We start from the raw sequence: 13266 nt of genomic DNA on the forward strand, positions 1-13266 counted from the left end.
TGTTCTTTGTATGCCAAGACAGGGAAAGCGATTGGGAATACATTATAAATGAATGGAAGGGCTTGCCATTCAGGGAGAGTCTGTCCAAGGCAAAAGACAGATGGGAGAAGGACGTTCAACAGATCCTGTGTGGTGCCCCAAAGGTTCAACAGGCTTAGGGAAAGGTGAAGGTGAAGCCAAGAAGATCATATAAGTCGCCAAGCGTTTAGCATACATTAAGTGCCTTTATACTTTAATAATCTATCTATTGATCCTTCTATCCGTCTCTCTGTACCTCTGTCTCTAAACATTTAACGAAAAAAAATATTTATAGACTAGCCTTTTTTTTTAAATTTTATTCACTTATTTTACAATAGTTTTGTCACTGTAGTGTCGTCAATAGAGTTGTTATCCTTCGGCCCAATCACGTTCCTACTTGGCTCGTTTCATCTGGCGTGCCCGAGTCTCGTGTGGGACGAATTCCTGACATGGACAACGGGAAGAACGTCCGCTACAGTTCTGAGGGACGAGCTGGGCTGAACCCAGGACACGAGAGATTTAGAACGCTCATTAATCAGCTGGCTGCCATGATAAAAACTAAAAAGGGAAAGCACTTTCAATTACACTTCATGGCAGACGTGACGACACCACGTGACGACACCACGTCTATTATGGGATACAAAAGAAAGTTCTTAAAATCGTCTTCACGTTGATTATGTTTATAAATAGCGTGCACTTCAAACAAACATTCAATGATTGACTACTGTAATATTTGTATTTGTGAACAATGTTTAGTACATGGAAGTGAGCTCAGTGCGAAAGTTTATGTTGAATTTCTTGGTATGTGACCTTTTGAATAAAATGATATTTAAACAAGGTTTAGAAGCTAAGTTTGTGTTACACACTCGCGGGCGGCCCCGGTTCATTTTTTTTACAAGACTCTCTGAAGATCTGTCAAACATTTTTAATTTCCACGAATTGCTCTCAAGGAAATCCGTTTTAAAAGTGAAAAATAGTACATAGTCTACTGTGTGCATACTTAGTTAATTGGGGGGGGGGGGGGTTTTTGGAAGTTCCCAAGTAGTTCTTGCACTAAGTAATATCACTTTTCGAGATACGAATGTGACAGATAAGATAAACGCAACTGCCTTTCAAGCCGCTAAAATGTATATTTAGAGTGAATTTTTTTTTTTCGGTTAATTTGGTGTTATATGAAGACTGAGTTAACCGAGTCTATGACCGCCAGATTGTAGGGCAGGCCATTTTCTTTTGGCTAATCTTGGTGTTGTTTTGGTTGACGTTTTTTTTTTTCATGGAAAAGGAAAAGGAATACGTCGTGTTTTTTTGGTGAATTCAAATAAATATTAAGAGTTAGAGAGGACATTCGCTTCGTTACGTTGTTTGGTTTCTGTCCGGAACATAAGAGTTAGAGAGTAAATTCTCTTCGTTACTGGAACATAAGAGTAGAGAGGACATTCTCTTCGTTACGTTGGTTTGTTTCTGTCAGGAACATGAGAGTTAGAGAGTACATTCTCTTCGTTACGTTGGTTTGTTTATGTCAAAAACATTTTGAGTTAGAGAGTAGATTATCACATTATTTTGTTTCTGTCCTGTCGCCGCTCTGTTAGTTTGTTCGTGAACTATTTCATTGGCTAAATCATATAGATGAAATGTATAGGAATTGTATGACAAGTAAAACTTATGTTTCCAAATGTTGTGTTCAGGTGATGGTAGGCACAACCTGGCACCCTAACTCGCCTCCGTTAACTCTTTCTCTCCGTAATTATTTACCACATTCTGGTGGAATCAACGCTGGTATCGTCAGTTAGGAGAGAAAGAGTTAAGAATTACTGATGAAACTCCCGTTTAGTCATAAGACGGTGAAATATAGAAAGTAATATTCACGTGAAAAGTTCGTGTGTTTTTTTTTCTCTTAACAGTAAATATTCCCTGTACCAAGGTACACTTTACAGTAAGAAAGCAGTACGTTGAAACGCATGGAAAGGGCCCTGGTACACGCGAGCCGTGGCGGGAGACGTAATCTCTTCCCCGGATCTGGCCTCTGCTACACCGCCGTCAACCGCCGTCCAAAACGACACTCGTCAGTGACTATTGCAGTTGGACGAGATTTGAGTTGCGATCCGAATCTACACTTGTTGCAAGCCTACTTCTTGTGTTTCTGTAATCCAGGTCGAGATCGAGCTGTTCTTGTTTATAACATTGGCATTTCATGGACGTCGTGGCTGCTGGTGATTTCATTCAGACACAATTCGGACTACTGGATTGATTCTGGTCGGGAGTTGTTTTGTGTACATTCAGTGATCGCGAGTTTCAGCGCGGCCCGATAAGATGTAGGTAGATAAAGTTGTTAATGAATTTCATTGATGGCACGTGATTGAGTGTATCTGTAAGCGTTGGTGGAATTTCATCTGTTAATTCCTGGACCGCTGACGGTATTTATATTGTCTTATTAGATTATCCTGCGTCTGATGGCTTTAGTGAACTCTTAAAGTGGGAGCTTAATAAGGAGTTAAAATGTATTTCGAAAGCTAACACCTAACTCTATGCCATTTTTGTTTATTATTACTAGTGGCGTATACCCGTGACTACTGAAAGGCCCCGAATCTAGATCAATGACATCTCTATACATGTTACACATTGCTGAAACATTTGAAACAGAGTAGTATTGTAAATAAATGCTTTAATTATAAATTAATTAGTATTACACACTTCGACTCACTCGAAACTTAGGAATGACGGGATAGGCTTTCAACTATTGCGGATGTTGGTTTTCCTACTGTAATTAACGGTTACAGTTATACATTGAAATTTAAAAAACAAATCATATTGAATATTCCAGAGATATATCATTTGAGGAGGAGGGATATCGTTTGAACAAGGCAATGGGTTCAAATCCAAAGTTTAGGAAATATCTGTAGAACTTCACCTAGTTTCGGAGTCCTTGCATATTTTGCCCGAAAGTGCGCAAATAATCCGTTGTCGTCTCCAAGTGTTAGGGGGGAGGGGGGGGGTCGATAGAATTTTGTGGGTACATAGTCTGCATTTTTTAGTCGAACTTATGTATTACTTTTATTTTCCCGTGTATTCGACTTGTTTTCAGTTTTAGACACTCACTTTAGTCAGCTGGTTTTTTTTTTACCTATCATATTAGCTGTTAGAGTGACATCCCTCCCCCCGCCCTTACACGCTACCCAGTCTTCACGTTATCCCCCCACCCCATTCTCCCGGCATTCTAACTAGCTTGTAAGCTTAGCGCTAGAAAGATGGGAGACCCACGCTTAGAGTAGCTCTACCTCCCATGGCGAGCTTTCAATTGATTCCTAACTACCTTCTCGTTTAAAGCCATTCTCAAAGCCTCTCAGTGTTTCTGTGTACCGACGTGTTGCGAACACAATTTATGTAGAAGCCAAACTGCATTCAGTTTTGTTTGGTGCGAGAGCAACATGAGATTTAGACGAAGGTAGATACAAGAGTTTACTGTGGGCCTCCAAAGCTGCCAACTTTAACTATTTTGTCTAGGTGATGCTAAAATAGGGCTAATAAATAGATTTAGCTCTTGAAAAGTTGTAATTGTTAGTTGTTGTTTTTTCCAAAATAATGAGAAACCGTACAAGCCAACGCGGCTTTAATTGTAAGAGATTGTTCATTTTCGTATATTATTACTATAGACATATTAAATATAAACTTTGAAACGACTAGGCTTATTTCAAATTGTAATTTTACTCTCCAAGCCACAATTTACAGTTACTTTCTGTCACCAGTTACCTTGACTGAACATTAGGGCGCTTTGTTAGTATTTTATTTTTATATGAAATATAAATACAAATGTTTCATCCACGAGAAACAGTGAGATAATGGTGCCGAAGCATTCTAAAAGATTTCATTTATATATAATGAAGAAGATGGATTCTGACCTTAGCAATATATCGCACAGAAACAACACACTCTATTAGCAATGTATTGTGATGGGTTGTAACCGCCCTCTGTCAAACTACTGATTTCACTATCTACATTACTTATACCTACTTTAAATTTCTAGAACTACTGATTTCACTATCTACATTACTTATATCTACTTTAAAGTTCTAGAACTACTGATTTCACTATCTACATTACTTATATCTACTTTACTTATAGGTGTACAAGTACTAGAACTACTGATTTCACTATCTATATTACTTATACCTACTTTAAAGTTCTAGAACTACTGATTTCACTATCTATATTACTTATATCTACTTTAAAGTTCTAGAACTACTGATTTCACTCTCTACTTATACCTACTTTACTGATACGTGTACAAGTACTAGGACTACTGATTTCACTATTGTTTCTTTTACCTGTAACGTCTTTTCTGCTCCCGCCACATTAACTAGTTCTATACTCGGACCTGACGTTGGCTGCAGTTCTAAGTCTTCCCTGTTTGACTGCAAACTTCGATGTCGACTATTTTGTAGATTTGCCATTTTCTGTGTCATTTTTCGCTTAGATTGCATTTCTTTTAGTGAATCTAAATTTTGACACCCGGAAAAACAAATGTGTGTTGATTAAGAAAAACAAATGTGTATTGATTAAGAAAAATAAATGTGTATTGATTAAGAAAAACAAATGTGTGTTGATTAAGAAAAACAAATGTGTGTTGATTAAGAAAAACAAATGTGTATTGATTAAGAAAAATAAATGTATATCAAAACGTTGTGACATAGAGTTGTCATGACAACACTAGAGCGTTGAACGCTATCTAAATAATCATGTTAAGATCAGTAGAACACAAGGGGAACTAGTTCATAGACGATACTATCATCAGGTATTAGTTATTCCAACTCATTTCTCGTGTTACACTGTAGCATCATGGGACGCCCACAAACAGAGCAAGGCTCTCACTAGTATTGCCTCTACACGTTCTTAACACGTTAAATCTTTTTTTTTTTTTTGATACCCCACCCATTCGGTCATAGTAGTGAGGCCAAAACTACGGCCTTCGGGCCATAGTCAGCCCGTGACGCGATTCTATCCGGGCCTGAAAACTTCTACCCACATTTAATACTAAACCGCAAAGGATTGGTTCCATTAGACTCAACGATTGATGCGGTCGGGGACATTTATATGTTTAAAATGTGTACGCCCCTTCAATATCGAAAAAAAAAAAAAGGACACCGCATAGCAATCTTCCTCTCCTTCAGTCAGCCTTGTGCTCGCCGTTGTCTGGGACATTAGTTTTTGAATAACAAGAACATTGGTGAATGTCTCGATCTTGTTGTGGAGACAGTTCTGTGGAAACGTCTAGCTTCCTGTGACTTGAACATTGGAAGCTAGTCCGTCTCAAGTCGCAGTCGGCAGCCGACATTCGCCACAAGTTTTTAATTTTGTCTGACCAAGGTCACACAAAGTACTTCACTTTGGACACGCAGAAGTCAATAATTTTATTCTTTTTCTGACACGCAGCTATCAATAACATGGGGAAGTGCGGACCTTGATTTGTTTGAGGAAAGAGAAGTCTGTTGTAATGAGACATTTGTCTTCACCGCATTCCGTCATCACTTGATATAATTGTATTGAGTTAACGTCGATAACTTTTTAGTTTGACTTGTTTAGTTGGTACTAGAGGAAACGATTATTTATGTTTATTTTTTTTGTCTCAAAACGGAAGTTATCTATAGCATTTACTCACAAAGGTTTGAATTCTCCTTCCAGCCTCAGTGTTCAACTTTATACCGTCATATAGGAGGACTGGGTATAAGTTCTGGAACTACTGATTTCTATGTCACCATTTCTTATACCCGTCTTATAAGAATTATCTTTCAGATGTTTTCATCCATGTTATTAAGCTGCCTCTGTACACATTATTCATCTGCCTTTGTACACTCTTTGCCATATGCCTTTTTTTGTAGACCGTTGTTTGCTTCCAAGAGTCCACATCTCCAGCCAATAAAAGACGGATGAGCTCTGGGTTGTTTGAAAACTAGATTACATAGACTTTCTGTCCAACTATAAAGAACTTGCGCCCGATAGTAATGTTTGCTCAATATCGGACTGTGTCAGACCTTGATATATGTTAACACACAATTTAACATGATGCAAATACGGCGTGTGTGTGTGTGTTTAGCCTATATAACACATGTATATTTACCTAGTGTATCGTTCCATAGAGAGATTAAAAAAAAAAAAAAAAAGCAAGAATCCAATTCTGACAGTGTATGACCGAGAGAGAGAGTTCATGTTTATTTGGAAGGTAGAAAACGGTTTAGTAGTGAAAGGTGGCCTTATTGTATGCTGTTATTCAGAATATGTGTCAAAGATCCGTAAAGCCTTTTTTTTTTCTAGCTCTGTTTCCCCGATCTGTTGTGCAAAGTATCCATAGGAAGTGTGACCGGTACAGCTAACAGCCGTGAAGAACGCACTACTAGTAGAGAGAAAGTTGTTTGTACAAGCGTATGTCCAAGGTCGAAACGGATGTCTTTTATTACTTTTAGTTGAGGTACTTTTGTACAGACTTTCTACTTTGGTTTCCTTTGCTGTCTGTGCACGTTGAGAATTAGGTAGGAGTGTGTCACCAAGAATGTATGGAAATATGCACAGGTAGAGAGAGGGGTTGGGGGTGGATTAAAATAGAAAGTTACTAACGTGTCACTTATGTGGAAGATGCTGTTTCTGTGGTACTCATTTATTAAGAACATACTGTTCACAACATGCATATAAACACACACACACACACGCTAAGCGGTGCATGTGTCCTTAAGTAATGCCCCTATCCACTAAACGATGCAAGTGACCTTTAGCTAATGCCCCTATCCACTAAACGACGCAAGTGTCCTTTAGCTAATGCCCCTATCCACTAAACGCTGCAAGTGTCCTTTAGCTAATGCCCCTATCCACTAAACGATGCAAGTGTCCTTTAGATAATGCCCCTATCCACTAAACGCTGCAAGTGTCCTTTAGCTAATGCCCCTATCCACTAAACGATGCAAGTGACCTTTAGCTAATGCCCCTATCCACTAAACGACGCAAGTGTCCTTTAGCTAATGCCCCTATCCACTAAACGCTGCAAGTGTCCTTTAGCTAATGCCCCTATCCACTAAACGATGCAAGTGTCCTTTAGATAATGCCCCTATCCACTAAACGATGCAAGTGTCCTTTAGATAATGCCCCTATCCACTAAACGCTGCAAGTGTCCTTTAGCTTATGCCCCTATCCACTAAACGCTGCAAGTGTCCTTTAGCTAATGCCCCTATCCACTAAACGCTGCAAGTGTCCTTTAGCTAATGCCCCTATCCACTAAACGCTGCAAGTGTCCTTTAGCTTATGCCCCTATCCACTAAACGCTGCAAGTGTCCTTTAGATAATGCCCCTATCCACTAAACGCTGCAAGTGTCCTTTAGCTAATGCCCCTATCCACTAAACGCTGCAAGTGTCCTTTAGCTAATGCGCCCTATCCGCTGAGCGCTGCGTGTGCTCCTCCTAATGTAAATACGTTTAGCAATAACAAATCTATACATGCATGTGACGTGTTCAGGACTTAGGAGATAAACAAAAACTTTTAAGTAGTTACGTTTTTCATGCAGAGGCGGGGGCCGGCGGGGGTTGGGGGTGTTACTATGTGTAGGCATCAATGTTTCAAGAACAGAAATAGTTACGTTGTCTGGTAAGTGTCCTAAATGTCTTTTGGTTGTATTGCCGTTACGACAGCGGTTTGAGATAACATCAATGTTATCTGCTTACATTTGACATTCTTGATATGATAGCTTCTTGTTAGTGTGTGTGTATGTGTGTGCACTATGTCATTGATTGTGTAGTGGGTGGCGTATCTCTGGGTGAACATTATATCACATGATCTATTCGTATATATGCTCCACACCCTGAATACGTGCCCCTTTACCTAACTACTCGCCCTGCGCCTAATGCAATTGCTCCGCACCCTGTAGACTCCGCACCTCATCTATGTTTAGTGAGTGCACTTCTTTTTTAAAGGGCGTAGTTACAATCTCTCGTATGTTAGTCGGCCTGTCACTAAGTGACGTAATCAGTAGCAACAGTTTCTTGACTTGTCTGTAACATTTCAAAGACACTAAGACACATATAAAAAGTACTCGGTAGATGAGCGATTGTATCTTCAAATCAGGAGTTCCGGCAAGCATTGAATGTAAAGGTGTTTAGGTCAGAACATTTCCCACTAGTTATGATGTATGCTAATACTAACTGCGCAGGCGATTTCTTGAATCATTTCACAATGAAAAGTTGTATCAAATTAATGCTTAGATAAACAATAGTCAAATAACTGATCACCCAAAATAGACTCTGATTCTCATATTCATATGTAAAGTACAGAATTGATCTAAACGTATGCATTTCCATAAAGCAAAAATACACCCTTGATTACCTCGCCTTAGTGTAGAAACTTTCATTGTTTACCAAGGGCTAGACATTTTTTTAAAATCTCAATAAACTTTTTTAATTAAATTCACCTTGAACATTCCTTAAAGTTATCTTTCCCTGACGTAAACTTTTATTTTACATTGTAAATATGTGGATTGATGTCAAAGCAATAAAAAACCCGCACGTTTAAACTTTCTCGTGTAATTAGCGAATCTTCAAATGCTATGGTTACCTCCCCTTCCGTACGATGCATTCGTGTCATGACGTGTTCAACTCGCCATCCCGTCTGAACGTCCTCTAAGATCAAGTAACACGGCAGGCAGGAGATGTGTGGGTCCAGTGAACCGTGGCAGCAGCCAACCGCGACCAAGTCTGAGGGGGGCCGCCGGGTTGACACAGCGCCAAGTTATCTGGGAAATGAAATACTTTTATTAAAGGTCACCATGAAATAAAGGCACCACCATAAAAGTCTGGCCGCTATATGGCACGTCTACATACTGCCAGAGAGAGGGAGGCGATGAATAGTCCCAGAGATGTGCTTGGTTTTTCTAGGTAGAATTGTACATGAAGTCACGGTTGTTGTTTTTTTCTTGGTGATATTCCTTATAAAATTGTTATAATACAGTCTTCGTCTTGGGTAACATATAATTGTCAGATAATTGTGCCATGTGCCGCATTAGCGGAAAAAAAAAACAAATCCAGCACAAAGAATATAAACATCTGCGGGCAGGAATTTCGAGGTGCCTAATAGCATCGCGTCACGGGTCGGATATGGCCCGCGGGTCGGGCCAGAATTTTCACCCCGATGTAGGATGTAAGCTTACAGTACGTATTAATTTTTTTAAAAAGCGCGATGGTAGGTTGGTGTGCGTTTAGTAGCTCAACCCGAGGGTCTCGAGTTAGAAACCTTGGAGAAACAGGAATTCTGGGTCCGATCGAGTTCCTGGCCACGTGGCACCGTCGTGAACAAATGGTCACGAACCAAATGAACTTTATCTGATACATCTGATTTATCTTTCCTTCGAAACAGAAGTTCCTGCGGTCCTATAAAAGTGCATTTGTGTGACATTGTACTAGCTTGACGACATGTGCCTTGAAGTCTTTCAGATGTTTTATTAGTTTCTATATTTGGTGGTTACGGTTTAATGTTTTATGTATTCAGTCACCTAGCACTTGTACCATAGGATGATACGAGTTCCACTTGCTGAATATTTTCATAGCCATTTTTGAACGACATTGCATCCCTCTTTTTTAAAAATGTCATCCTTTTTTTTTTTTAAATAAGAAGACTTTGAAATGCAACGTAATCCTGGGACGGGCTTCTGTCTCGTAACATTCTGGCAGTGCGGGGATATTGTCATCGCGCCCTGTCAAATATCTCCATTACAGCGGAACGAAACCGTAGACAAATTGGAGCACATTTGTGATGTGTTCTCTCTTATTAGCTTACAATATGTTTCTTATTAGCTAACTGTCACGGCCTGGTTCTTGTTGTAGGTGTGATGACGCGAATGTCGTGTGTATTGTAGGTACCTCTTCTGGTACTACTATAATGTTCTTCTTAACTAAATACTTTCTTACACGCACTAGATTTGCAAGTGCGTAATAACACTAGTATACTAAAGTCTCCAACGACAACATTTAGAATTATTGATAAACACACTGGTAGCAGACATAAATTTTATTCACACAATAATTCACAAAAGACATTGGCAACTTAAGCCATCACAAAATGTAATCCAAATGAAAAGAACAGCATACTACATAATAATTAGTCAGTGCTCATATAATATACCTAAGGAGATAATAACGCTCCTCTATCTACCAGAATCCATGGTCTACCGAGGTGTCCACCTCGTGGTCAGTCCCCGACCAGGAGAAAAATCTCGTGGTGTTAGCACGGAATAGTTCAGTGACTACTAGTCACCAAATATTACAGGGGTTCTAAAACTGATACATGACACTAACACCTGTGGCTCTTATTCGCTCATACCGTGTGTTCATTAGCGCGTCTCTTAATTTCTTATCACGTATGCTTCAAACAAGCTTACTTGGTGTCTCTCTTATAAGCTTACTTGGTGTGTCTCTTATAAGCTTACTTGGTGTGTCTCTTATTAGCTTACTTGGTGTGTCTCTTATTAGCTTACTTGGCGTGTCTCTTATTAGCTTACTTATTGTGTCTCTTATTAGCTTACTTATTGTGTCTCTTATTAGCTTACTTTGGTGTGTCTCTTATTAGCTTACTTGTTGTGTCTCTTATTAGCTTAATTGGTGTGTCTCTTATTAGCTTAATTGGTGTGTCTCTTATTAGCTTAATTGGTGTGTCTCTTAGGTTACTTGATGTGTCTCTTATTAGCTTACTTGGTAAAAATTTTGTACATTTTACAGTTAACATCTAGTCTATCTTATAAGTATATTCTGTATATCTTATATAAGGGTTCTACGTGTGTCTCTTATTAGCTTTGTATTTCATTTTATAATCCCGTCCTTATTGTTATTATGTTTCAATTGTAAATTGAAATCCCTGGTTTATTACGACGAGTGGAGCTTCCTTTTGTAGTTTAGTCTTAAATGGGCCAATCAATAATGACATGAAAAGTTTACAAATAGACAACGAAGCAATCTCTCTGGTCTGATTACAGTAGGAACTAGGTGTCTGGCATGTTTTTCTTGAGTTTTCTTTTTGCAACTGTTTTTTTTTTAATCTTTACAACGACAGTTTCAATTAGTATTTTAAAAAATGGCACTATTAAAATATAGTTTTTTATTCAATGAATTGAATGCAGGGAAAAAAATATAGTAACATTGGCTAAAATGGTTTAACAAAAATATTCAAAATGTCTTTAACCACAGTTATCTTTCATATCTTGTATTTAAAAAAAAAAAAAAAGGGGGATTCATAAGACATTCACATACTGTCCATGGGGATATATCACAATAAAACACTGACTGTGGCTCTTGTTTCTATATCATTAGATCGTGTTAAATGACGAATAAAAACTTCACTTTTACGGCTTAAAAAAAATAATAAGGCGTTGCCTTTAGGAGCTCAACCACCCTACCCCCCAGACTCGCACAATGTCTACACATAGCACGTAGTTAAATTGTATATCATCATGTTCATTCCGTTATGAGTGTAATTTATGGTTGAATCATTTCTATTGCCATCTGATAAGGTGGTAGAAAAATAATCAAGAAAGATTACTCTGCAAAACAGTTCATCACGAGTTGCGTACATAAAACAAAAGACAGTCATGCTATCTTTGGAGTCGTTAGTGACTAGCAAGTCCTGTGTTGACGCCATTTGTGTAATTAAAGCTGGAATTGATGTATAGACATCTGTTATCAGCCGGTCTTTTGACTCGCCACTCGGATACTATGTGTTCTTGGTTGCTGGACTAGAGAGCTGTGATTTAATAGCCAGGAGTTTGAAACATGGGCACCTGGCTCAGGAGAAACAATTCAAAGAAATATGTCTTCGAGGTAAGTCAAAAAATATACATTTTGTTAGCTTCACTACAAAAGCGTGTTTGCTTAAAACTGTAATGTTTCGTTCATTAGCCAGACCGCAACATCAAAGTTTCTGTCATTCGCCTGACTACATCTGCTTATTTGCTTTATAACAATCAGTGTTTCGTTCATTAGCCTGACTACGTCATCGTAGGTTCTTAAAACTACTGTTTCGTTATTTAGCCTGACTACGTCATCGTAGGTTCTTAAAACTACTGTTTCGTTATTTAGCCTGACTACGTCATCGTAGGTTCTTAAAACTACTTGTTTCGTTCATTAGCCTGACTACGTCATCGTAAGTTCTTAAAACTACTTGTTTCGTTCATTAGCCTGACTACGTCATCGTAGGTTCTTAAAACTACTTGTTTCGTTCATTAGCCTGACTACGTCATCGTAAGTTCTTAAAACTACTTGTTTCGTTCATTAGCCTGACTACGTCATCGTAAGTTCTTAAAACTACTGTTTCGTTATTTAGCATGACCACGTCATCGTAAGTTCTTAAAACTACTGTTTCGTTATTTAGCCTAGTTAAAACCTGGTATTTACTTAAAAACTAAGGGTAACGTTTCCATATGAAATATTGAACAATGGAAACTTAATATTGCTGTTTGTGTCTAATGTCACTGTTGTTGGTGTTTTATTTCTTCATTTCTCTGCTTTTGTTTTGTGTCTATATTTTTTCTGCTAGATCAAATGTGTGAGTATTTTATCTCATCACGCTTCATATTTCATCTTTCTGCCATTCTTGAAGCGTCTCATATACAGATCTATATATTTAAATATATATACAGCTTTTTCAGACCACTTTCTAACAGGACATATACTAGAATGAATCCCCTCTGCATAGATCCCATGTACATAAATCCACAGATCTCTTTTATCTCTGATAAGATACAGTCGCAGGGTTTGAATGAGGTGTTAACGGGCCCACAAGACCATTTGGAAACACTTATCTTGAATTCAAGATGGTCCAATGTGGGATTCACTAGTATAGGACTGACTCCACTAGCCGTTAAATAGCCACACAACAGCATAACAGTAGTAAGGAACCCGTGTTTCCGTGTTGGTAGAAAAGCAAACTCTACGTAAAGTAACAACGCTTTAAGTGTGACTCTGTCTGTCTACACGCTACTTCTCCCACTTCGCATTCTCGGATCAACTTGAAACTTGGCACAGTTAATCATTGTCAATGACGATACAATAATCAATAATAAAAACAATAACCAATTAGTTAATTGATTAGTAAAAATTAATTTGGTTTATATAGAAAAAGGGAAATACATATTGCAGAAGAGAGAGAAATGGTTGTAGTTGACCGGTTCCTTCACTTATATAAGCTTTGTTGATGTTTTTTTAAAGATTTTTTAAATTTTATTTTGCATG

At 38.3% G+C, this 13266-nt stretch overlaps 1 protein-coding gene across 4 annotated transcripts in view; it reads left to right on the forward strand.

Annotated features, from left to right (window-relative positions):
- The window catches only part of LOC106057346 (ubiquitin carboxyl-terminal hydrolase 38-like), a 73526-nt gene that overhangs the window by 23723 nt on the left and 36537 nt on the right, over positions 1-13266 (forward strand). Inside the window, exons 1-2 of one of the 4 annotated variants that reach the window (XM_056039671.1) lie at positions 669-819; positions 11550-11856. The exons of 1 other annotated variant lie outside the window; for it this stretch is intronic. In XM_056039671.1, coding sequence (XP_055895646.1) covers positions 11809-11856 — 48 coding nt within the window. In that variant the 5' untranslated portion in view covers positions 669-819; positions 11550-11808. Of the gene's footprint in view, positions 1-668; positions 820-2033; positions 2433-11549; positions 11857-13266 lie in introns of those variants that run through there. 2 more of the 4 variants (XM_056039669.1, XM_056039670.1) reach the window with 2 other exon arrangements.

Source organism: Biomphalaria glabrata, chromosome 8, assembly GCF_947242115.1.
Source record: "Biomphalaria glabrata chromosome 8, xgBioGlab47.1, whole genome shotgun sequence".
Classification (NCBI taxonomy): domain Eukaryota; kingdom Metazoa; phylum Mollusca; class Gastropoda; family Planorbidae; genus Biomphalaria; species Biomphalaria glabrata.